At 43.0% G+C, this 26,186-nt stretch overlaps 1 protein-coding gene across 1 annotated transcript; it reads right to left on the bottom strand.

Moving 5' to 3' along the window:
• Positions 1–1,623: 1,623 nt before the first annotated feature.
• LOC139409766 (desmoglein-2.1-like) lies at positions 1,624–26,186 on the bottom strand. The gene is made up of 14 exons (XM_071155146.1): positions 25,960–26,186; positions 17,502–17,630; positions 16,555–16,710; positions 16,272–16,410; positions 15,697–15,866; positions 15,212–15,346; positions 12,733–12,918; positions 12,023–12,561; positions 10,496–10,638; positions 8,732–8,953; positions 7,301–7,546; positions 6,913–7,037; positions 5,246–5,605; positions 1,624–5,046 (listed from the first exon to the last, which is right to left on the bottom strand). Exons 1-14 carry the CDS (start codon positions 26,014–26,016, stop codon positions 1,624–1,626), a joined length of 6,030 nt encoding a protein of 2,009 aa, XP_071011247.1. The 5' UTR covers positions 26,017–26,186.

Here is a 26,186-nt window from a genome sequence, read left to right as displayed (position 1 = left end):
TCACTGCCCTGAGGGGAATCAAAATATAGATGATTGTTTATGACACTTATGAGAACCACAGACCACAGGTAGTTTGTCTCAAACGGCACCCTATTCCCTATATAGTGAACTACTTTTCAAAAGTAGTGCACCACAAAGGGAATAGGGTGCCATTTGGAACATATGCACACACTCAGCAGTTTATTGAGCTAGAACTGACAACCGAGAGAAACCACTGGCTGTAAAGAGATTAATACGCACTAATAAAAAACAATTTCACCAAAACCTTTATTTAATGTGTTCAGACAATTTATTTCATTTATTATATTTGTTAAAAAAAGGAAACAACATTCAACGTCAGAAGTTTCAAACATCAAACCAGCGTTGGCATTCCATCATTGTTAACAAAAACAATGGTGCCTGTGTCTGTGTAGTGATTCCCAGTGATATAGTATATGATGATGCAGGATAAATTGTACATTACAAGTATTATTTTTCACATTTATTTTCCCCCATACAAATGCAGTCTTATCTAAACATACCCCACTCTGTCTTGTGATTTACAATAATGATGTTTAAGTAGTTTCTGTTTGAAAAAAGCTGACACCCCATTGACTTTGTAGTAAAGGCTGAAATAAGACCACATACCACAAAACCGAAAGACCAAACATACTGCTTTACATAACAGGTCAACCATTATTGAGAAACCAATGACTGACAAACATAAAGCTGTGATGCAAAACCAATTAACAAAAACCTACAAACAGGAAAAAAACTGATCTATATTTCACATTTGCCAAATTCTGAAGGTTGGTTCATAAAGCAGTAATTGCCTGTTCACTACTCTGCAGAACATTGACAATAAATACATTTGGCTTCTTCAACCTGCCATGCCCTGTCATAACCATCAGAGGGGCTATTCGAACAGGAGTGGGAAACTATGGAGGAACAGAAACGGTGTGATGTGTAAAGGTGTTAAAAGGTATGGAAAAGAGTTGATCAGAGTATTTGCATATAAAACGTGACAGTCTGTGGTAATAGATGGGTGTGCTGTTTTCCTGACTTGTGCTTAGAGAGTTTTATGGTGAATGTGTGAAGTCGCTCTGCAGGTTTCTGCGTGTTTGCTTTAATTGTTATTTTCTCAATTCCCCAAGGGGAATCACAACTGATATGATATTTTATGACACCTATGAGAACCACAGACCACAGTGTCACCCTATGTTTTTTTATTTAACCTTTATTTAACTAGGCATGTCAGTTAAGAACAAATTCAGATTTACAATGACGGCCTACCTCGGCCAAACCCAGACGACGCTGGGCCAATTGTGTGCTGCCCTATGGGACTTCCAATCACAGCCGGATGTGATTCAGCCTTGATTCAAACCAGGGACCGAACCAGGGACTGCCTCTTGCACTGAGATGCAGTGCCTTAGACCGCTGCACCACAGTGCACTACTTTTGACCAGAACCACAAAAGCTGAAAGACCCAACATACTGCTTTACATAACAGATCATCTATGATTGAGAAAACAATGGCTGACAAACATAAAGCTGTGAAGCAAAACCAATGAACAAAAACCTATCAACAGAAAGTCGGATATATACAAAAATATTCTCCGCATTATGGCTGAGTGCAAAGAGCTCTCACTGTTGTTTGCACTTTGCTGTGGGACTCTTTGGACTCTTGGGAGTAGAATCTTTCTTGGAGCCCATCCTGAATTTGCTACGGAAAGATGAAGCCAATGGCTTTTTGGCCTGTTCTGACCCACCAGCTGCCCCTGCGGCCTCACCTGATGTCTCACCCGCAGCCTCCACTACTGTATCATCCACTGCTGCACCTGCCACTGCATTTATAGCCTCACCTGCCTCAACAGCAACCTCACCTGTAGCCTCTGGTGTTGAAGAGGTCACCTCTAGGTCCTCGGCCAATTCTTCGCTAGGGGACTCAATCTCTTCTTTAGCTACTGTGGACTCTGTCTGTTGGTCAGCAGTAGCCTCTGCTTCCTCAACTGTCTCAACAGCAGACTCCATCTCCTCTCCTACAACATTCTCACTATTGTCTACTTCTTCTCTTAGTGTTTTGACTTCAGCCATTTGGCGAGAGGTGACCAGACTTTCTCCCACCTCGTCATCCTCTTCAGATTCCTCTACATCACCGGTAGCCTTTAGGGCTGAAAAACCTGCTTCTTCTGCTACTAGTTCAACAGACTCCACCTCACCCTCCACAGTCACTAAGTCTGCGCCTCCAGATAAATCTTGATCAACAGAAACTTGGCTCTCTCTAACAACAGTGCCCTCGTCTATCATTCCATCACCTGACGTTGGCATCAGGCCTAAAGTATACTGGCTTGGTATGTCCTCTATGTTCTCTGAGTCTAGTGTTTCAGTCTCTTCTGATGTCTCTATGTCCTGATCTACCTCTGTGTACTCCTGTTCTGGTGCTGACTCATCAAATGCTTCACTCTGTACCACAGAAGTATCTGTCACCTGGGAAGACTCCACCTCTCCCTCCAGCTCTCCCTCCATCTCTTCCACCCCTCCCTCCATCTCTTCCTCCACCTCTCCCTCCACCTCCTCCTCTGTCGCCTGGGAAGACTCCACCTCTCCCTCCACCTCCTCCTCTGTCGCCTGGGAAGACTCCAGCTCTCCCTCTAGCTCTTCCTCCATCTCCACCTTTTCTTCCTCTTCTCCCTCCATCTCTTCCTCCACTTCTTCCTCCATCTCTCCCTTCACCTCTCCTATCTGAGCCCTCAGCGCTGCCTCCTCATCTCCCTGACTTCCCTCCTCCTGGACATCAGTGTCGCTATGTGATATTGGCTGATTCTGCCGCAACTCTGACATCAATTCCTCCTCAGGACTACCCTCTTCTTCTTGGCCATCAAGTGCACTGTAAGCCGCTATGAGCAATTCTGATTTTAAGAAAACTTCTTCAGGTGCCTTCTCATCTAACTGAAGCTGTGACATAATTTCCTCCTCAGCTGTACCCTCCTCTTGGCTATCAGTGATGTCATCAACTGTGACCGGATCTTGCTGTGCATCTGATACCATCATCTCTTCTGTCTCAGTAATACCCTTCTCTAGTTGACCGTTAGTGACTGGATCCACCGTTAGCTGAAATTCCTGCGATTCTGAAACCACTTCCTCTTCCAGAGTCAGTTCTGTTGATTCTTCCTCGGTTCGCTGATCTGTACCAACTAGATCTATAATGTCTTCTTCCTCTTCTGGCTGATCTGTACCAACTAGATCTATATTGTCTTCTTCCTCTACTGGCTGATCTGTACCAACTAGATCTATAATGTCTTCTTCCTTGACTGGCTGATCTGTACCAACTAGATCTATAATGTCTTCTTCCTCGGCTGACTGATCTGTACCAACTAGATCTATAGAGTCTTCATCCTCAGTTGGCTGATCTGTACCAACTAAATCTATAATGTCTGATTCAGACATGGATGCTTCTTCTGAGGAGGCCTCGACTACCATGGACACATCCTCATCGGACAGCTGGTCCTCAGAGTCAACTAGGCCTTCTTCATTGAGAGCTCCAGAAACTTCATTTAATTGAGTTGATGCATCTTCATCTGTTGGATGGCTTGACTCAATAGATTGGTATGTTACTTTGTGTTCCAGTGACTCAGATGGCTCTACCTGTTCTGTTGATGGCTCTGAGGCCAAAGCTAAAGTTACGGGTTCTTCCTCAGTCACAGCTGTTTCTTTTGTCTGTTCTAAAGGCTCCTCTTCCTCCTCCTCCTCATTCTCTTCCTCCTGCTTTTCCTCTTCTTCCTCCTCCTCTTCTTCCACCTCCTCCCCTTCCTCTTCCTCCTCTTCCTCCTCCTCTATTTGCTCACCTGGTTCACTATGGCCCTCAAACACCAGTTTCCTCTCAATCTCTGCCACTGCCCCCTCCATCTGTCCACGGCTACCCCCTGGGGGGCTCAGTGGCACCCACATTGGGAGTCCCTGCGATCCTATAACTATCTGCCCTATCCCCCCTGGCCCCATTCCAGCCAGCCCAACCCCAATAGGCCCACCCCCAACCTGCCTCACCCTTGTAAAGGTGTGTCCTGGCATAACGCCATACACACCTCCACCACCCCCACCCACACCCTGGGCTGCCAGGCCTAAAACCCCCTGAGGGGGAGCAGCCTCCTTCACCAGGAACGCACCCCTGGGCAAACTGCCCTGAGAAGGTACACCTGGGACCCCAGACCCCACCTGTGGCTCTCCACTTACATTAACCTGCCTTTCCATGTAAACATAGTTACCATCAGGGCTGTGCCCCACTACAGACAGACCACCCAGGCCACCCCTGGGTAGGGAGCCTTGGATCCACCCAGGGCTTCTGGGACTACCCAGCCCCAGCATGGTGGGGCTTCCTGGGGTACTGGGACTGATGGGGCTTGTGGAGGTCTCTGATATGACCCTGTTGCCTTGGATGACAAGGCCTCCCAGACTTCCCATGCTTCCAGACACAGGGGGCCCGTTGAGCACTACCATACGCTTTAGGTTGGTGGTAGAGCCGCCATCAGCCAGTACATACTGTATGGGTTGCATCAGGGGCTGCACCACAGGCTGCATGGTGGTGTAGTACATAGGCTGTTGCTGCAGCAGAATCGTCTGCGTAGGAGGCGGTGGGAAAGTGGCGGACTGACTGTTAGAGAAGTTACTAACCCCAGTGGCAGGGGGACTGGTGGGAGGTGTTTGGGAGATATTGACTCTGCTGGTGCTGGTAGACGATTGGTTGATATTGACATTTCTAATGGAAGATTTGGTGATGTTAACATTGCTGGCGGTGACGATGCTCTCTCTTTTGATTTCGGGGTGTTTTGGCTCGAAGATGCGCTCCACCATTCTGGGTTTGGGTTGAGGTTTGGGTTGAGGTTTTGGAGGAGAGCAGATGTCAGCCAGGGTCTTGAACTTTGGCCCCAGGTCATTGAGGAACTGGAGGTCGTTGTCAGATTCCAGGAGGCTGCAGCATCCCACCGAGCCGACAGGAGAGCCCTGGCCCTCGTAGTCATACACCAACTTACTGTCTTTCATTGGAGGGTTCTGAGATGCACATGTCACTTTCTGCATGAGGGGATAAGATAGACTCATTTGACATACCGTGTGCCTTTTTTGTGATCAGAACTTAGATTGTACATGCTCGAGACCTAATGTTGTATATGTTGGGGACCTAAATCAAATGTGGTCATAAGACATTTTCAACAGTTTCTGCATTATTGAAATTCAGTATTTTCCCTCATAATAAAGATGTTCAACCATTTACCTGTGAGTAGTAGCCATCCAGGAAAGTACATGGGAGTGCCATGTCCTCATAGATGTCTTGTTTGACATGTGAGGTGTGTGTGGCGTATCTGGAATGCATGGTGCTGCTTCCCAGCCCCATACTAGCCTCAAAGCCTCCACCGTTCTGGAGTCCATAGGTGTAGTCCATCTCCATACCCATGTGGCTCTGCTCCCGACGCAGTGTATGCATGTCCTCACTGGAGACCCCACTGCTCTGACGTATATTGTTTGTAGTATTACGTGAGGATTTTGTGGCGATGTTTGCTGGCCGAATTGATCCTGTTCCTAGTGCAGCCCTTCCATCAGTTACGGTTGTAGGAATACTGAGTAGGGGCACCTCCTACACAACAAAACAAAAAAACAAATAGACAATCAAACCGACATGTTGATACATGTCAAATAACTATTGGAATGCAACACAATCTTAAAATTACCTATTTTACATACAATGAAAGTTTGTGGACATTCCTTCAAATTACTGGATTTGGTTATTTCAGCCACACCCGTTGCTGACCGGTGTATAAAATCAAGCACACAATCATGCAATCTCCATAGCCAAGAATTGGCAGTAGAAAAGCCTGTACTGAAGAGCTCAGCATAGGATGCCACCTCAGTTCATCATATTTCTGCCCTGCTAGAGTTGTAAAGGCTGTTATTGTGAAGTGGAAACGTCTAGGAACAACAATGGCTTAAACGCGAAGTGGTAGACCACACAAGCTCACAGAACAGGACCGCTGAGTGTTGAAGTGCATAGCGTGTAAAAACATTTTTTGACACTCATTACTGAGTTCCAAACTGCCTCTGGAAGCAACGTCAGCACAATAACTGTTTGTTGGGAGCTTAAAATCACCATGCACAATGCCAAGTGTCGGCTGGAGGGGTGTAAAGTTTGCCGCCATTGGACTCTGGAGCAGTGGAAACGTGTTCTCTGGAGTGATGAATCACACTTCACCATCTGGCAGTCCAACGGATGAATCTGGGTTTGGTGGATGTCAGGAGAACGTGCCAATGGTAAAGTTTGGTGGAGGAGGAATAATTTGGGGCTGTTTTCTTGGTTCGGGGTTGGCCCCTTAGTTCCAGTGAAGGGAAATCGTAATGCTACAGCATACAATTACTGTACATTCTAGACCCTTTCCTGTTCAGCATGACAATGCCCCTGTTCACAAAACGAGGTCCATACAGAAATGGTTTGTCAAGATCGGTGTGGAAGAACTTGACTTGCCTGCACAGAGCCTGGACCTAAACTCCATCGAACACCTTTGGGATGAATTAGAACACTGACTGCAAGCCAGGTCTAATCGCCAACATCAGTGCCCGACCTCACTAATGCTTGTGGCTGAATGGGAGCAAGTCCCCTCAGCAATGTTCCAACATCTAGTGGAAAGCCTTCCTGGAATAGTGGAAGCTGTTATAGCAGCAACGGGGGGACCAACTCCATATTAATGCACATGATTTTGGAATGAGATGTTCGACGAGCAGTGTATATATAGTGTATTTACGTAAAAGCATTGAATATGTATGTCACAAACAGTATGTTAATGTTTGTAATTGTGAATATTTTACATATAATAAGCTATACATCTCATAACTGACATAAACTGACAAAATAGTTACAATGTCAATATGGGAACTTGAAGAAGGCATTACCTTATCCTCTCCCTTTCCCTCAGTGTGGTAGGATATGAGGTATTCCTTGGCATCGAATGGCAAGTCAGTGAACTGGTCAGCGAAGGCTCCTCTACACTGACAGAACAGCAGCATCAGAGGTACCACTGCAAACACAGAGCCAAGGAGACACACTTCAGGGGGAGTATGAACGTGTGTGTGCGCACGTGTTGTGTCTATATGAACTGATGTGTATTCCTAATAAACTTGTGAGGTATGACTTTGTGTGTGTGTGTGTGTGTGTGTGTGTGTGTGTGTGTGTGTGTGTGTGTGTGTGTGTGTGTGTGTGTGTGTGTGTGTGTGTGTGTGTGTGTGTGTGTGTGTGTGTGTGTGTGTGAAATATGAGTGTCTTTAGCATAGCCCAACTCACGTAGCAGAACACAGCTGGCTAAGATGAGCAGTCCGATGGCAGGGGTACCAATTATGGCTCCGGTGGTCTTTTGGCGTAAACTGATAGTCCTGGAGCCACAGTCCTCCCCCTCCAAACAGGTACATACCTCCACCTTGAACACCTGTGGCTCTGGGCAGGACAGGCCCTGCTCGTCTGCTACCGCCACCCTCACCTCATACTCACCCGGCCATAATGCCTCAGTAGATCGCAAGACAGCCGTCGTGCCTAGGATATGGAGGGATGTAGGGAGAGAGAGAGAGAGAGAAACAGAGAGAGATACTATGAATCTCCATGAATATGGATGAAATGTTTGACTGCATCATTACAGTGCATATTAACTTCATTTATGTTGGTAAGCTCTTACTTTTATGTCATTTGTTTTAATATCATTTTTGGTGTGAGGGGTTTGAGTGCTATTGCAAGCAGTTAAGGGGGCAGAAATATCATTGTCTAGTTCCTCTTCCTAGTGAGAAACAGTTAGACAATGGACAGTGCCTTCCGAAAGTACTCATACCCTTGACTTATTCCACATTTTGTTGTTGCAGCCTGAATTCAAAATGGATCAATCTACACCAATCTACACACAATACCCTATATCGACAAAGTGAAAACATGTTTTTTAAATGGATTTAAATGAAATACAGATATCTCATTTACATAAGTATTCACACCCCTGAGTCAATACATGTTAGAATCACCTTTGGCAGCGATTACCACTGTGAGTCTTTCTGGGTAAGTCTCTTAGAGCCTTGTACACCTGGATTGCACAATATTTGCCCATTGTTCTTTTCAAAGTTCTTCAAGCTCTGTCAAATTGGTTGTTGACAGTGGTGGAAAAAGTACTAAATTGTCATACTTGAGTAAATGTAAAGATACCTTAATAGAAAATGACTCAAGTAATAGTGAAAGTCCCCCAGTAAAATACTATTTGAGTAAAAGTCTAAAAGTATTTGGTTTGAAATATACTTAAGTTTCAAAAGTAAATGTAATTGCTAAAATACACTGATTCCTTATTTTAAGCCAACCAGACGGCACAATTTTATTATTTATTTATAAATAGCCATAGATTTTCAAGCAGATTGAAGTCATGGAGTGAGTCCATGCAATTTATTATGTCACTTATTAAACACATTTTTACCCCTGAACTTATTTAGGCTTTCCATAACAAATTGGTTGCGTACTTATTGACTCAATTTCATTTCATCTTTAAATGTTTAATTCATTTGTACAAATTTTGAAAAAGATAATTCCATTTGACATTATGGGGTACTGTATTGTGTGTAGGCCAGTGACACATAAATGGCAATGTAATCCATTTTAAATTTAGGCTGTAACACCAAAACATGTGGAAAAGTCCAGGGGTGTGAATATGTTCTGAAAGCACTGTAAATGTTCCTGTACTGTTCTTACCATTGATGTGTTCTATTTCCCATTTGCCACGTGTCCCCTCAGCCACCACGGTGAAGGTGAACGGAGCTCCATTGGGCGAGACATCCTCGTCGAACGCGGTGGCGTTGACCGCATGTTTGCCCGAGCACACGCTCTCATAGGTAGTAGTCAGCATGGGGCAGTGGTCATTGGAGTCTTGGACCTGGATGGCTATGGTGCCCGTGGCTGTCTTAGAGGGCATATCTGTAAAACAATAGATGTTTTCATAGTCAAACTCATACAGACCACAGTTTTAGGCATACTAATGACAAGTCTTATAATGCATTGTAACTGGATCATATTGCATTATACTGTACCTTTCAGCATTGAGTGAAGTGTTACCACAGGGACAGTACTTTGGCTTGATACACTCTTAAAAATAATGGTTCCAAAAGGGTTCTTTGGCTGTCCCTATAGAAGAGCCCTTTTTGGTTCCAAGAACAATGCTTTTGGGTTCCATGTTAAACCCTCTGTGGAAAGGATTCTGCACGGTTCTAGATATCACCTTTTGTGTAGCTCTGGGACCTTCATTTTAGTTTACAGTGCCTTCAGAAAGTATTCACATCCCTTTACTTTTTTCACATTTTGTTGTTACAAAGGGGATTCAAATGGATTTAATTGTCATGTTTTGTCGACAATCTACATAAAATACTCTGTAATGTCAGTAGAAGAAAAATTAGAACATTTGCAAAAGATAAATAAAACACTCTACTGTATCTTGATTAAATAAGTATTGAACCCCCTAAGTCAATACATGCAGAAATGTTTTGGTACCCTTCCCCAGAGCTGTGCCTCGACACAATCCTGTCTCGGAGCTCTATGGACAATTCCTTTGACCTCATGGATTGGTTTATGCTCTGACATGCACTGTCTACTGTTGAAACGTATATAGACAGGCCTTTCCAAATCATGTCCAATCAATTGACTATACCACAGGTGGACTCAAATTAGAAACATCTCAAGGATGATCAATGGAAACGAGATGCACCTGAGCTCAATTTCGAGTCTCATAGAAAAGGGTCTATTTTCTTATGTAAATAGGGTATTTCTGATTTTTCTTTTAATAAATTTGAGGAAAAAAATCTAAAAACCTGTTTGCTTTGCTTTGTCATTATCGGGTATTGTGAGTAGATTGCTGAGCATTTTTTTTATTTTTATTTAATCCATTTTAGAATAAGGCTGAAACGTAACAAAATGTGGAAAAAGTCAAGGGGTCTGAATACTTTACGAAGGCACTGTATCTATCCATTTTTATTTTCTGGATAAACTCATTAGTTTTCAGTTCTGATGGATAGACGTGTTGCTTCATGCTGTTGTTTTTGACAAGCATCTCTCCATTGTCATCACATTTGATTCCCTTAGTTGAGCAATAAGCCTACACCCTGAATAGTTAAGCTGTTTAAAAGGACCGGTCTCTGCTGTGCTTTTTCCAAGATGAATTATCTCCGGCAAATATTTCCACCCGCTCTCATAAACATTGAACTTGTTAAGGGAGGATGAGAGTTGAGCAACACACCCAGCTGTACTAGATTAGAAACTCAGTGGCAAGGCCTGGGCCAACAGCATAAGACAAGAAGATAATTTTGAATTATGAGAAGAATTTATGACAGTTACAGTTGAGGCTAATTTCTAACAGGCTAACCTTCATATTAATATAGAAGAATGAAGAAGAATGAAGATGACAGTCAGTATTTTAGTCAATTTCTGTATTAAGCCCTAGCTAGTAGCTAAAGTATCTTACAGTACCTTGGGTAATGACGAGTATCTTGGCAAAGTATGTCCCATTCACCAAGAACTTAGACTCTCGATCTGGCGTCTTGATAAGTCTTATCTCAGCTGTCTTGTCATCAATGGTCACCCAGTTGTCTGGGTCATAGGCTTTGGCATACCTGGAAAATGCAGTAAGGAATATGGATGAATATTAAGAAGACAACTTACAGACGCATTAAGAGTCTGAATATGTCAACCCTTGGGCGATTCCTAATGAAACAAGAACAAAAAATACCATTATTTTGGATTTTCACCACTAAATTATTTTAGGCTAATGGTCCTTTGGAGAAAGGATTGTAGACAGATATTTGACATTTGTATCTTAAAGTGTAAATAATTAATTGAAGTTGGAATATTTGTAAAAAGACATGTTTAATCTGTACAAAGCAAAAGTTGTTGTCATATGAAATTTTACAGCTTGCTCTGTAATTGTGTAGTAGTAATTTGATTTCCAAATTACTACTACAGGTAGCCTGTAGTGGTTAGAACGTTGGGCCAGTAACCGGAAGGTTGCTGGATCAAAGGCCGCTGGGCAGGTAGCCTAGTGGTTAGAGCGAACCGGAAGATTGCTGGATCAAATCCCTGAGCTGACAAGGTAAAAATCTGTCGTTGTGCCCCTGAACAGGGCAGTTAACCCACTGTTCCCTGGTAGGCCATCATTGTAAAAAATGATTTGTTCTTAACTGACTTGCCAAGTTAAATAAAGGTTCAATTAAAAAAGATACACATTTCAAAACAATTCCTACACACATTTATGAATATTAACATGAATATTGAAAATATACCATTTTTGATTTGGCAAATGTGTCAATATATTGTTGAACATAATATAATCTACAGGCATATCAAAGTGGGATCTGCTGTTTTTAGTGTTATGACCCAATTTGTAAGCATTACTAACAGAGTGAACGTGAAAAGGATAACAAATGGTCGCCCTTTGCTAATTATTTGCAGGATGTGCAATGATGCAAGTAAAAGGAGGGATGTGATTGGGTACACTGCCTACTTTTCCAATTTCTCTGTATAAAATGGGCCATAACGTTAAACTAACAGTGATCCCACTATGGAACTTTGATATGCCCGTAGAGTATTATGTTAAACAATGTAGAGAAACATTTGCCAAATCAAAATGTTATATTTTTTTAATATTCTTAAATGTATGTAAGAAATGTGTAATTGAAATCAAAATACTACACAAACTTTAGCTTTGTAACACCTACAACATGGAGTCTCAAAGAGGCTTGGGTGAGGCCGAAATGTCATCATTAATTATTTCTCAGTTATGCTTTTTAAGATTCAAATATATGTCAACAATCTTTCCTCCAAAGGACCTGTCTATGGATTACATTTAGTGGAAATCCTCAAAAACGTGGTCTTTTTTTGTTTTACTTTTGTGAGGAATCACCCTCTTGTGTTTTTGGCATCTTAGCTTTTATATTACTGTTGATCACCAGACTGATAATTTTACCCGTTTCTGGTCATTTCCTTGGTCAGCCCACTAACCTGACGTTCTCAGCAGGCTCCCCTGTATCTCCGTCCACAGCAGGGTACGAGGCGATCACTCCATCCTTCGGCATTTTGTTGGGATCCTCAGAGACAGGCACAGGTTTGGTGCTGGGCTTAAATGCTGGACCTTCCGGCATGTTGTTAACTGCGATCGAAATCGGGTAGTTCTTCCCACCTTTAGGCTTTGGCTTTGGTTTCGGCTTCCCATTGGGATCAGGCTTAACCCCAGGCCCAACTCCTGGTTTAACCCCAGCCCCAACACCTACCCCTGGCCCAGCTCCAGCATCTACATTCACATCCACCCCTGCATTCACCCCCACATCTCCCCCAACATCCACTCCTACTTCAACACCAGCCCCTGCTCCAGCCCCTGCCCCAGCTCCAGCTCCAGCCCCAGCTCCAGTTCCAGCTCCCGGCCCTTCCCCCCCAGCATTAACATCCACATCCATCGCTACAGCACTCCCTACAACAAAAGGAGCTACGTTCTCAATGACTATTCCAAGTTCTAATTTCTGGACTTCCTCGAAATCTACTGCCTGTGGGTTTGAGATGAGGAAAAAATATATTAAACTCTTAGATATACTACGTCAATAGGCATCTACAGAACTGAGTTTGACAACTCAAACCATATGTGAAACTACAGTCAGATAACATAAGCTCAAAATGTTGAAAACAACATTGAGTGAGGTCTTAGAGTCCAGTCATACCTTGATCAGCTTCAGAATGCCTTCGTTGGTGTCTTGGTCCGTCTCGATGGAGAAGAGTCCGTCCTCGTTGCCTTGGGTGATGTGAAAGACGGCCCGCCAGTTATCTGTGTGTTCTAGATCTCTGTCCACTGTTTTGATCCTCATCACAATGACATCAGCAATGTTCTCGTCAACGTTCCCTGCATACTGACAGAACAATGGCAGGGATCAGTCTCAACAAATATACACTATGTTATACAGTATGTTTCTGCCATAGGTAACAGGCTGAGGTCCCTTTATTGTTTAATCCCCCACGTTACAATGGTACAGTACAAATATAAATGCCAAGCTATAGTTTGACATCTGATTGTGCTAGCTGAATGGCGGCCAGATACAGTCCTATAGAAAGTCTAGACCCCGTTGAACTTTTTTCACATTTTGTTGCGTTACAAAGTGGGATTGATATATATTTAATTGTAATTTTTTGTTATTGATCTAAACAAAATACTCCGTAATGTCAAACTGAAAATAAAATTATACAAATGTTTACACATTTTATAACTAAAATATAGTCGTTGCATAAGTATTTACCCCCTTTGTTTAGGCAAGCCTAAATCAGTTCAGAAGTAAAATTTGCAGTGGTGTAAAGTACTTAAGTAAAACTTATTGAAAGTACTACTTAAGTAGTTTTTTGGGGGTATCTGTACTTTACTATTTTTTTTACAACTTTTACTTCACTACATTCCTAATGAAAATATTGTACTTTTTACTTCATACATTTTCCCTGACAACCCAAAGTATTCGTTACATTTTGAATGCTTACCAGGACAGGAAAATGGTCAAATTCACACACTTATCAAGAGAACACTTGTTCATCCCTACTGCCTCTGGGCAGGCGGACTCACTAAACACAAATGCATCTTTTGTAAATAATATCAGAGTGTTTTAGTGTGCCCTTGGCTGTCCGTCAATTTTTAAAACAAGAAAATGGTGCCATCTGCTGCATTATATAAGGAATTTTTAATTATTTATACTTTTACATTTGATCCTTATGTATATTTTAGCAATTCCATTTACTTTTGATACTTAAGTATATTTAAAACCAAATACTTTTAGACTTTTACTCAAGTAGTATTTTATTGGCTGACTTTTACTTGAGTAACTGTCTAGGAACGTATCTATACTTTTACTCAAGTATGACAATTGGGTACTTTTTCCACCACTGAAAAATGTGGCTTAACAAATCACATAACAAGTTACATAGACTCACTCTGTGTGAAATAATAGGGCCCGACATGATTTTTGAATGACTACCCCTTCCTCTGTCCCCCATACATACAACATCTGTAAGGTCCCTCAGTCAAGTATTGATTTTAAAGCACAGATTCAACTACAAAGACCAGGGAGATTTCCGAAAGCCTCATAAAGAAGGGCAGTGATTGATAGATTGGTAACAATAACAAATCAGACATTGAATATATCTTCAAGCATGGTCAAGTTAATAATGATACTGTGTATAATCTATTAAACCACGCAGACACACCATAGATGCAGTCATCCCTCTAAACTGAGCTGCAAGACAGGAAGGAAACTGCTTAGGGATGTCAGGCCATTGGTGATTTTAAAACAGCTACAGAGTTCAATGGCTGAGGATGGATCAACAACATTGTAGTGACCATAATAATGACCTAAATGACAGAGTGAAAAGAAGAATACAAATTATACAAAATACAAATATTCCAAAACATGCATCTGTATGCAACAAGGCACTAAAGTAATAATGGTGGCTGCATCATGGTATGGGCATGCTTGACATCTGGAGAGTTTTTCAGGATGAAAAGAAATGGAATGGAGCTAAGCACAGGTAAAATCCTAGAGGAAAGCCTACTTTAGTCTGCTTTACATCAGACACTGGGAGAGGAATTCACCTTTCAGCAGAACAATAACCTAGCCAAATCTACACGGGAATCGCTTACCAAGAAGACAGAGAAAGTTCCTTAGTAGCCAAGTTACATTTTTGACTTAAATCTGCTTGAAAATCTATGGCAAGACATGAAAATGTACCATATTGCACAATACAAGTTACAACATTCTTATAAGACTTACCCAAGAACACTCACAGCTGTAATTGCTGCCAATGGTGTTTCTATCATGTATTGACTCATTGTGGTGAATACTTAGGTAATCAAAATATATTCGTTTTATTTTCGTTTTATTTTCCATTAATCACTATTGAAATGTATTTTGTGTAGATTGTTGACAAAAAAAATACAAATAAATCAATTTTATTCCCAATTTGTAACGCAACAAAATATTTTTAGAAGTTCAAGGGGGTGTAGACTTTCTATAGGCACTGTATGTATTTGAAGGATAACCTCAGTAAAATGAGGAAATGTATTATAAACATTTGTTATTCATCATTAATATCATTCCCAGATTGTGACCCACTGGCATGGAAAACAATCTCAGGAAAGGTTGAAACCTAGGCTGTATCTTTTACCTGCCCCTTCTCCAGTGTGGGGATGTTGTCATTGATGTCCAGGACCTTTATTTCCACAGTTCCTGTTCCCGTGTTGCCTCCAGCTGCCCCGCCCATATCTGTCCCTTGGACGATTATAGTGTACGAATCGTGAGTCTAGAAAAGATAGAGCAAAGTGACTTTCATACACTATTTCACATCAGACCTTGGTTCAGTTAATATTTGAGCTGCTTTTGATTGAGCTTGCCTGGTATACACTTGACTCTTCTGGCTACCAAATAGTCTGAAAATACCATACAGACCACAGGAGGTTTATGGCACCTTAATTAGGGAGAACGGGCTCGTGGTAATGACTGGAGTGTCATCAGTGGAATGGTATCAAACACATGGTTTCCAGATGCCATTCCATTTGCTCCGTTCCGGCCATTATTATGAGCCGTTCTCCCCTCAGCAGCCTCCTCTGATACAGACAGTTTGTAGGGCTGTCAAGGCCTCATCAAGTGCACCTCTCTGTCCAGTGTGGCATCCTTTACGAAGAGTTTCCCTGTATTCTCATCGATGGTGAACATGGCTCCGGACCCTGCTGGTTTCTGGCTGAGGATCTTGTAATGGATCTTAGAGTTGATGCTCCCCTCCTGATCATCATCTTTCCCAATGATCTGCATGATTTCTGTGCCTGATGTTTCACAGGGCAGGGGGCAATGGGAGAGGACATTGTGAGACATGTTATTCCAAAGGCAAGAGGCAGCCTCTATGTGTTTCTGGATTTGTTAAACACTGTGTGGTACATCGGATGATGTCCAATCTGATTGTGCAGCACCAATGAGAATAGGGTATCTGTCTTATATGAGGGCATTTGGCGGCAGGTAGTCTAGCGGTTTGAGTGTTGGGCTAGTTACTGAAAGGTTGCTGGTTCAAATACCCGAACCGACAAGGTGTAAAATATGTAATTGTGCTCTTGAGCAAGGCACTTAACTCTAATCTTCTCCAGGGGTGCTGTACTACTATGGCTGACCCTGTAAAACAACACATTTCACTGCACTTATCAGGTGTATGTGACAATTAAAAAAATGTCATGTACCTGCTTTGCTGGACTCTGCGATGGACCCAGAGTGGAGCTCAAAGTAAGGTGAGTTATCGTTCAGATCAATGACATGTATCTGCAGAGGAATATTTGCTTCCGCCAAGGTACCGTTTCTGTACCTGGCCACTCCAGTCAACTGGGACAGGGGGGAAATAATATAATATATATATATATGGGTTATATTGTTTCAGTTACATATTAACAAACACCTTGTAAGCTGCAGTCATAACTGCCATGTAATTCTTATAGATGACAACTTCATAACGTCAAGGAGACTCACGTTGTACATGGGGCATTTCTCCCGGTCCAGGATGCCAGTGATGCGTACAAAGCCGTTCTCGGGGTTGACAATAAAAAGGTTAAAGGGGGGTTTGTCAGCCCCCTTCCCTGCCAGGTAATACTCCACCTTCGCCTCTTTGTCCTTATCAGAGCGGATCTGAACAAACAAATTACATTCAAACATAAGGAAACAGAGACAAAGGGATAATCACACCTGAATATAACTTGTGGAGTTCCTCAATGATCCATACATTTAAAACGTTTATATTATGGCCTGACGTCTTAAAAACATGTTTTTTACATGTCTAAATTAATTATTTCTAATTTCTAATGTATTTCATCTAATTATACGTATCTATGTTGTCAGTATAGTTGTTTATCATGTGTTAAAATTCCATAGGACTCAAACCCCTTCTGCTAGGATGGAGTGACTCACGATTAAGGATTATGCCCAACTGCTTATTTGCATCCAAATAAGCATCACAACAATCAACTTCTATGTCTCTCTAGATGAAACAGGCTGGATCTCTGCCTCCTTTTCTCACATGAACCAAGTGAACATAATACCCAGACTTATGCTCATCAGCCTTGCCTGCCAATGCCATTCTGGCAACCATGTGTTAGAAACCTGTTCCTGGTTTCATTCCTCCAAGCGTTTCGTTTCTCATGCCATCCACAGAACAGACCTGAGTTTTAAATAGTGGTTGTATTCTTTCAAATACTTATTTTATTGAGCCTGCCTGGGGTGCCAGACGGGTGGGGTGGGTTTGCACTTTTGGAACTATTATATTGATTCTATTGTGCCAGCCAGGCAAGCTCAATCAAGTCCAGCAAAACAAAATAACAAACGTGCGAACAGTGGCGCAGTTTCACTTTATGCGGATTTCAGCTTATTTCAGTGGTCATTATGATTAGTCAGGTTTTGCTTGGTGTCTTAGTTTAGCAGACCTTGGCAATGTACTCTCTTTTTGTGTAGTCTGTATTCTCGTAGATTTTGGCAGGAGGCAGGATCCATTCTCTCTTCTGTCTCCTGAGATTCTTTCTTCGCATCTCTGCTTCTGCGTCAGCACTGATAACCTGGAATATCAAAAGAGCACATTCAGAGTTACAGGTAATCTTATACAGTTAACGTCTGTGTACACTAGACTGGAAATAAATATTGTTTCCATGCATTTGCCTATTTTCATATATAATAAGAGTAATTTTCTCCATATAGGCCTCCCCCTTATTATAAATAACGTAGTCCCTGCGAGTAGAAGTTGAGGAGCGTGTTTCATGATTTCTAAAAGTGTTGAATAAAAACGCTGTTGTAGTTCTGATCATTGTCTTTAAGGCCCTCAATTAGATCAATGCAATCAGTGATTGATATAAAGGGGGACTGAAGGCCATTCATGGCAAAATCACTGATGTCAAATAACTTGGCAAATGCTCTTATATACCCCATCTCTTGAAAAAATGGAAAAGTGAGCTTTGTTTGGCCATTTTACTTGTTTTTTGCTAACCAAGTTGGCTAGTGAGTCTTAGTTAGCTAGCTAATGGTGAGAAGCCTACACAGTGTAGCCTAGTCAACATAGCGATAGCTACTGTTTACTGCACATGGTATCAGTGCGAAGTGACACATGCCAGAGTGTGCCCATTATTTTGAAAGTGATAAACTCCTTGTATTTTTTAAAAAACAATTTGCCTTTATAGCCCCACAGTAAATAATCGACAGAGCCTGAGCACAAAACCCAGAGTCTCCGGTGGCACAGTGATGCAGTGCGATACAGTGCCCTAGACCACTGCGCCACCTGGGAGGCTCATCACCTACACTTTAATACCAAACACTGCATAGTGATGATTTTTTATGAATCCCAAAGAATCGAACAAGTGAGCCATATGTTATTGTTGTATGATTAATACTGATGTGATGTCCACGTAAACATCTGGAATGTTTTGTTCTGAAAATTAAAGTGCAACTTTGTCATCCTCTAACAATGACAATCATCATTGAGATGCCTGACCAGACGAGAGAGAGAGAGAGAGAGAGAGAGAGAAATATGGAGGGAGAGAGGTAACGAGAGAACAAGATATAGATGGAAATAGAGAACGAGAGAGGTTAATAAAGAGGGAGGGAGAGAACAAGAGAGAGAGAGAGAGAGAACAAGAGGGGGAAATAGAGAGAGAGAGAGACAGGGAGAGAAATAGACAAAGAGAACGTGAGAGAGAGAGCCCAGCTAGCAATGTGGATCTGGACCGATTCCGGCTGAGAGTCGGGACACCCGGCTGATAGTCAGACTCTGCCAACGTCATGGGGCCCGAGTCTAGGCCGCTGTCATGTGGCCCGAGTCTAGGCAGTATTACTTATGGCTTGGATTTGGGGATTGAGCTCGGGCCGATTCCGGTGTGAGATATCTGGCCCAAAAGTATTACTTGGTGCTCTGGACGATTGGGGCTACTCTCTGGCAGATGATTACACAGGCTGCTTTATATAATTAACATTTCATTATTTATTTATTTTTCCATATTTTCTCATTGTTTCTGTGGTCAAAAAATACAATTAACATTTAAATTAAATTCTTTAAGAGTCCTGTTTTAAGTAGTATTTTAGTATTTTAGTATTTCAATACTTTGTGCAAGGCAACTGATAAGCATTAAAAACTTTGTGGATGGCGCCTCCCAAGTGGCGCAGCGGTCTAAGACACTGAATCGCAGTGCAAACTGCGCTACTACAGATGCTAGTTCGAGGCCTGTGCCGGCCGTGACCGGGAAACCCATGAGGCAACGCACAATTGGCCCAGCGTCGCCCGACTTAGGGGAGGGTTTGGCCAGCCGGAATGTCCTTGTCCCATCGCGGTGATAGCAAATCCTGTGTCTGGCCAGGCGCATGCACGCTGACACGGCCACCAGGTGTATGGTGTTTCCTCCGACACAAAATGTTTTTGTGGATGGATATAATTTGTATGTATAAAATGTAAGTATAAAATTCGGGTAGATGGAAACGGACCGATGTACTTGGGCCGATTCTGGGCGGTCATTCATTTTGATTTCGTGCAAAGTCCGACACCTGATTCCGGGCCAATTCAATCAGTTCTGGCCCCCCTGAGCCAATTCCTTGTGTGTGTGTGTGTGGTGTGTGTGTGTGTGTGTGTGTGTGTGTGAGTGTGAGCGAGAAAGACACTGACTGACTGACACTGACTGACTGGCTGACTGACTATTGGCACAGAAATAAGGCGGATTATGGCTACAGACGGGTTGCGTCTGTTTTCTGTCTGATCAGATAAAGATATACTCTCATTAAGCACCAGCCAAGCTTCTGAGCGCAAAGGTCCCCTTTTGATTGCATGGCAGGGTTCTCCAACTGGCGGCCAGCCCAAGTTTTCCAAGTTTTCTTAGCAAATTGTTTTAATATTTTTAATGTTGGACTGTAAAAACACCAGATTTTTTCAAATGTATTTGCAAAAGTATTCCCACGGGTATTAGAGAGATGTATGTTATCGTATACAAATGTAAGCAAGGTTTGAAATTATTATGTTTAGTGAAATATTATATCTGTTTGGGCTCCTTGCAGTCAATTTGCAGACCTTCCGCTCAATAAAAAAATCTGCCAGCGGCTGAATCTAGTTGATGATTCCTGTTGTATGGTATCTAGCCTATAGCCTATAAGCTGTGTTTGAACATGTACATAATGCATGTCCTAGATTGTGGCCTGTCTCTCTTTCTAGAGAGGAACATTTTGTCCCCTATAGTGTCCACACCTCCTGTTAGCTGGGGAGAAAGTTAGTGTTGATCACAGAGGTTTATTGCTTGAGGGAAAGAGATATGTCTTTTCCTGCCTTTACATTTTTATTTTGTACAAAGCAAATGACAATCATACTGTATGTTTTCAACCTGAGGCACGAGGCTACATGAACAGTACATGGTGTTGCAATGAGGCGGCAGGTAGCCTAGTGGTTAAGAGCATTGGGCCAGTAACTGGAAGGATGCTAGTTTGAATCCCTGACCCAGTAAATTGGAAAAATCTGAAGTTTTGCCCTTGAGCAAGGCATTTAACCTCCAACAACTGCTCCCCAGGAGCCAATTAGGTTGATTAAGGAGGCCCCCCACACCTCTCTGCTTCAGAGGGGTTGGGTTAAATGTGGAAGACTCATTTCGTTGGAATGCATTCAGTTGTGCAACTGACTAGGTATCCCCTTTCCCAACAAGTGTGTGTATGTTCTGTTGATTTTTAGTGACCTATATTATTTGCATTGCATGTCAAACAAAAGTATCTCTGTTGGAAGTACTTTACAGGTATGTGAACGAGCGGTTGCATTTTTCAGCTTCTCCCTCTCTCTCTGTTTTTGGATTGTGCTGTTCCTGGAATGGGTTAAGGTCGGTTGAGAGGCACCTGGAACAAGTTATGATTTTAATTGTGCCCATGGGCTTTTTCTTGCTTTTTAATTCATTACTTTTCTTTAACCTTTACCTGTATACACTGAGTGTACAAAACATTAGGAACACCTGCTCTTTCCATGGCATAGACTGGCCAGGTGAATCCAGATGAGAGCTATGATCCCTTACTGATGTCCCACTGGCTATGTCAGCCTAATGTAATGTGCTATATTTCATATAGAACACCTGCAGGGAGTCCTGAACTATGGGATCTCTATGGTGTCACCACTGTTCCATAAACCCAGGCCCTGCATGTCCCCAGGCACCCTCATTTGTTGACTTCTGTGATCGAAAAAGCCTTGGTTTCATGCATGTCAACATCAGAAGCCTCCTCCCTAAGTTTGTCTTACTCACTGCTCTAGCACACTCTGCTAACCCTGATGTCCTTGCCGTGTCTGAATCCTGGCTCAGGAAGGCCACCAAAAATTCTGAGATTTCCATACCCAACTATAACATCTTCCGTCAAGATAGAACTGCCAAAGGGGGAGGAGTTGCAGTCTACTGCAGAGATAGCCTGCAAAGTAATGTCATACTTTCCAAGTCCATACCCAAACAGTTCGAACTACTAATTTTGAAAATTACTCTCTCCAGAAATAAGTCTCTCACTGTTGCCGCCTGCTACCGACCCCCCTCAGCTCCCAGCTGTGCCCTGGACACCATTTGTGAATTGATCGCCCCCCATCTAGCTTCAGAGTTTGTTCTGTTAGGTGACCTAAACTGGGATATGCTTAACACCCCGGCAGTCCTACAATCTAAGCTAGATGCCCTCAATCTCACTCAAATCATCAAGGAACCCACCAGGTACAACCCTAACTCTGTAAACAAGGGCACCCTCATAGACGTCATCCTGACCAACTGGCCCTCCAAATACACCTCCGCTGTCTTCAACCGGGATCTCAGCGATCACTGCCTCATTGCCTGTATCCGCTACGGAGCCGCAGTCAAACGACCACCCCTCATCACTGTCAAACGCTCCCTAAAACACTTCTGTGAGCAGGCCTTTCTAATCGACCTGGCCCGGGTATCCTGGAAGGACATTGACCTCATCCCGTCAGTTGAGGATGCCTGGTCTTTCTTTAAAAGTAACTTCCTCACCATTTTAGATAAGCATGCTCCGTTCAAAAAATGCAGAACTAAGAACAGATATAGCCCCTGGTTCACTCCAGACCTGACTGCCCTCGACCAGCACAAAAACATCCTGTGGCGGACTGCACTAACATCGAATAGTCCCCGCGATATGCAACTGTTCAGGGAAGTCAGGAACCAATACACACAGTCAGTCAGGAAAGCTAAAGCCAACTTCTTCAGGCAGAAGTTTGCATCCTGTAGCTCCAACTCCAAAAAGTTCTGGGACACTGTGAAGTCCATGGAGAACAAGAGCACCTCCTCCCAGCTGCCCACTGCACTGAGGCTAGGTAACACGGTCACCACCGATAAATCCATGATTATCGAAAACTTCAACAAGCATTTCTCAACGGCTGGCCATGCCTTCCGCCTGGCTACTCCAACCTCGGCCAACAGCCCCCCCCCCCCCCCCGCAGCTACTCGCCCAAGCCTCTCCAGGTTCTCCTTTACCCAAATCCAGATAGCAGATGTTCTGAAAGGGCTGCAAAACCTGGACCCGTACAAATCAGCTGGGCTTGACAATCTGGACCCTCTATTCCTGAAACTATCCGCCGCCATTGTCGCAACCCCTATTACCAGCCTGTTCAACCTCTCTTTCATATCGTCTGAGATCCCCAAGGATTGGAAAGCTGCCGCAGTCATCCCCCTCTTCAAAGGGGGCGACACCCTGGACCCAAACTGTTACAGACCTATATCCATCCTGCCCTGCCTATCTAAGGTCTTCGAAAGCCAAGTCAACAAACAGGTCACTGACCATCTCGAATCCCACCGTACCTTCTCCGCTGTGCAATCTGGTTTCCGAGCCGGTCACGGGTGTACCTCAGCCACGCTCAAGGTACTAAATGATATTATAACCGCCATCGATAAAAGACAGTACTGTGCAGCCGTCTTCATAGACCTTGCCAAGGCTTTCGACTCTGTCAATCACCGTATTCTTATCGGCAGACTCAGTAGCCTCGGTTTTTCGGATGACTGCCTTGCCTGGTTCACCAATTACTTTGCAGACAGAGTTCAGTGTGTCAAATCGGAGGGCATGCTGTCCGGTCCTCTGGCAGTCTCTATGGGGGTGCCACAGGGTTCAATTCTCGGGCCGACTCTTTTCTCTGTATATATCAATGATGTTTCTCATGCTGCGGGCGATTCCCTGATCCACCTCTACGCAGACGACACCATTCTATATACTTCCGGCCCGTCCTTGGACACTGTGCTATCTCACCTCCAAACGAGCTTCAATGCCATACAGCACTCCTTCCGTGGCCTCCAACTGCTCTTAAACGCTAGTAAAACCAAATGCATGCTTTTCAACCGTTCGCTGCCTGCACCCGCACGCCTGACCAGCATCACCACCCTGGATGGTTCCGACCTTGAATATGTGGACATCTATAAGTACCTAGGTGTCTGGCTAGACTCTAAACTCTCCTTCCAGACCCATATCAAACATCTCCAATCGAAAATCAAATCAAGAGTCGGCTTTCTATTCCGCAACAAAGCCTCCTTCACTCACGCCGCCAAACTTACCCTAGTAAAACTGACTATCCTACCGATCCTCGACTTCGGCGATGTCATCTACAAAATTGCTTCCAACACACTACTCAGCAAACTGGATGCAGTTTATCACAGTGCCATCCGTTTTGTCACTAAAGCACCTTATACCACCCACCACTGTGACTTGTATGCTCTAGTCGGCTGGCCCTCGCTACATATTCGTCGCCAGACCCACTGGCTCCAGGTCATCTACAAGTCCATGCTAGGTAAAGCTCCGCCTTATCTCAGTTCACTGGTTACGATGGCAACACCCATCCGTAGCACGCGCTCCAGCAGGTGTATCTCACTGATCATCCCTAAAGCCAACACCTCATTTGGCCGCCTTTCGTTCCAGTTCTCTGCTGCCTGTGACTGGAACGAATTGCAAAAATCGCTGAAGTTGGAGACTTTTATCTCCCTCACCAACTTCAAACATCTGCTATCTGAGCAGCTAACCGATCGCTGCAGGTGTACATAGTCTATTGGTAAATAGCCCACCCATTTTCACCTACCTCATCCCCATACTGTTTTTATTTATTTATTTTTCTGCTCTTTTGCACACCAATATCTCTACCTGTACATAACCATCTGATCATTTATCACTCCAGTGTTAATCTGCATAATTGTAATTATTTGCCTACCTTCTCATGCCTTTTGCACACAATGTATATATAGACTCCCCTTTTTTCTACTGTGTTATTGACTTGTTAATTGTTTACTCCATGTGTAACTCTGTGTTGTCTGTTCACACTGCTATGCCTTATCTTGGCCAGGTCGCAGTTGCAAATGAGAACTTGTTCTCAACTAGCCTACCTGGTTAAATAAAGGTGAAATAAAAATAAAAAATAAAAAAAAATAAAAAAAAAATAATACCTTCCCGGGGTGTTATGGAGGCAGACACTGTGTACCTACTGCAAAGGCTGATGTTTCAACAGAGCGAGCTGCTGTTTCTTTGCAACTACCATCCACTTACTTGTACATTATGTACTCAGACTATACCCTGAACCCCGCAGGCCATGTTGTTATACAACAGGTTATCTGAAAAGGTCACCTGTTCAATCCACTTCAATCAGTGTAGATGAAGGGGAGGAGACAAATTTAGGAAGGATGTTTAAACCTAGAGACAATTGAGATATGGAAGGGCGCACCGGTTTGAGTGTGTCAAGAACTGCAACACTTCTGGGTTTTTATCCCTCAACAGTTTCCTGTGTGTATCAAGAATGGTCCACCACCCAAAGGACATCCAGCCAACTTCACACAATTGTGGGGAGCATTGGAGTCAACATGGGCCAGCATCCCTGTGGAACGCTTTCGAAACATTGTAGAGTCCATGCCCGACAAATTGAGGCTGTTCTGAGGGCAAAGGGGGTGCAACTCAATATTAAGAAGTTGTTCCTAATGTTTTGTACACTCAGTGTAAACAGCACTTATAAGATTACAATGGCTAATGAGTTAAAGCAATAATAAAGACCAAGATGCAACAAAGACCAAAGTAAAATACCACTTAGCCTCTTTGACTCACAACACACAGCACTGACTAGAAGAATGAAACCACACTGAAGAATCATGCATAGTATATTGTTTCACTGCATAAATCACTCATAATGAGGGTCATTGTGCTTGTCTGCATGGAATGAATGGGCTTCTGCAATAACTTGTTTGTCAACATAGTTGCACAAGCAACTTTGGAATTAGAAAAAGAGAATGTTCTCTGACACTAATTTCTTACAGCTATAGAGCAGGAATCATCAATTACATTCAGCCACGGGACAACTTTAACTTTAGCCGGAACATAATTACAAATTATTTCTAGGCTGCAAATTGACCGCAAGAAGCCCAAACAGATATAATGTTTGACTAAAACATAATAATTTTAAACCTTGCTTACATTTGTTTACAATCATGTGTCTCTCTATTATGTGTGAGAATACTTGGGAACAGATTTCTTAAATTAAAATCACTTGGAGCTGATTTCCTGATGTTTTCAGTCTTTTGTGTCACAAAAAAATAGTTTCCTTTAGTATTTTTTATTTTTTTTTAAAGATTGGGGTGCCAAATTAAACCACCCATGGGCCGCCAGTTGGGGAACCCTGCTAAAGAGGCATCAACAGTGTTTAAAGTTGTGCTTCCAGCTTTGTGGCACAAGAGCAAATAGGTGTTTTTATAAAGCACATTTAATAAGGCTCATGCCTAATTAAGACTAATACAAGACAGCAGATTGCAATCAAATTACCTAACCTGAAGCATAAAATATCTACTTGCAACAACAGGCTCTCCTTCAACATTTTATATTGACATTTCAATATAAATGATCATATTTCAATAAAGCGCCAGGGGTACTCACCAGTGCCACGATCAGCAGAAGCAGCAGGCAGACTCCTGCATGCCTGACCCTAGCCATGACAGTGTTATAGAGTCTGTACCATACAGACAGTTATTGTACAGTACAGTCCCCCTCTCTCTTTAGTCTTACTCTCTCCCTCAGAATGTAGAATTTGGTCTTGAGAATTCATGAGGGGGGTGTTAAATATGAGGGGAGGGAGGTGTCTTATGTACTTTCTCCTCAGGGAC

Source organism: Oncorhynchus clarkii, chromosome 5, assembly GCF_045791955.1.
Source record: "Oncorhynchus clarkii lewisi isolate Uvic-CL-2024 chromosome 5, UVic_Ocla_1.0, whole genome shotgun sequence".
NCBI lineage: Eukaryota > Metazoa > Chordata > Actinopteri > Salmoniformes > Salmonidae > Oncorhynchus > Oncorhynchus clarkii.
The sequence above is the reverse complement of the archived record's forward strand: the minus strand, read 5'-3'. Positions and strand labels throughout refer to the sequence as shown.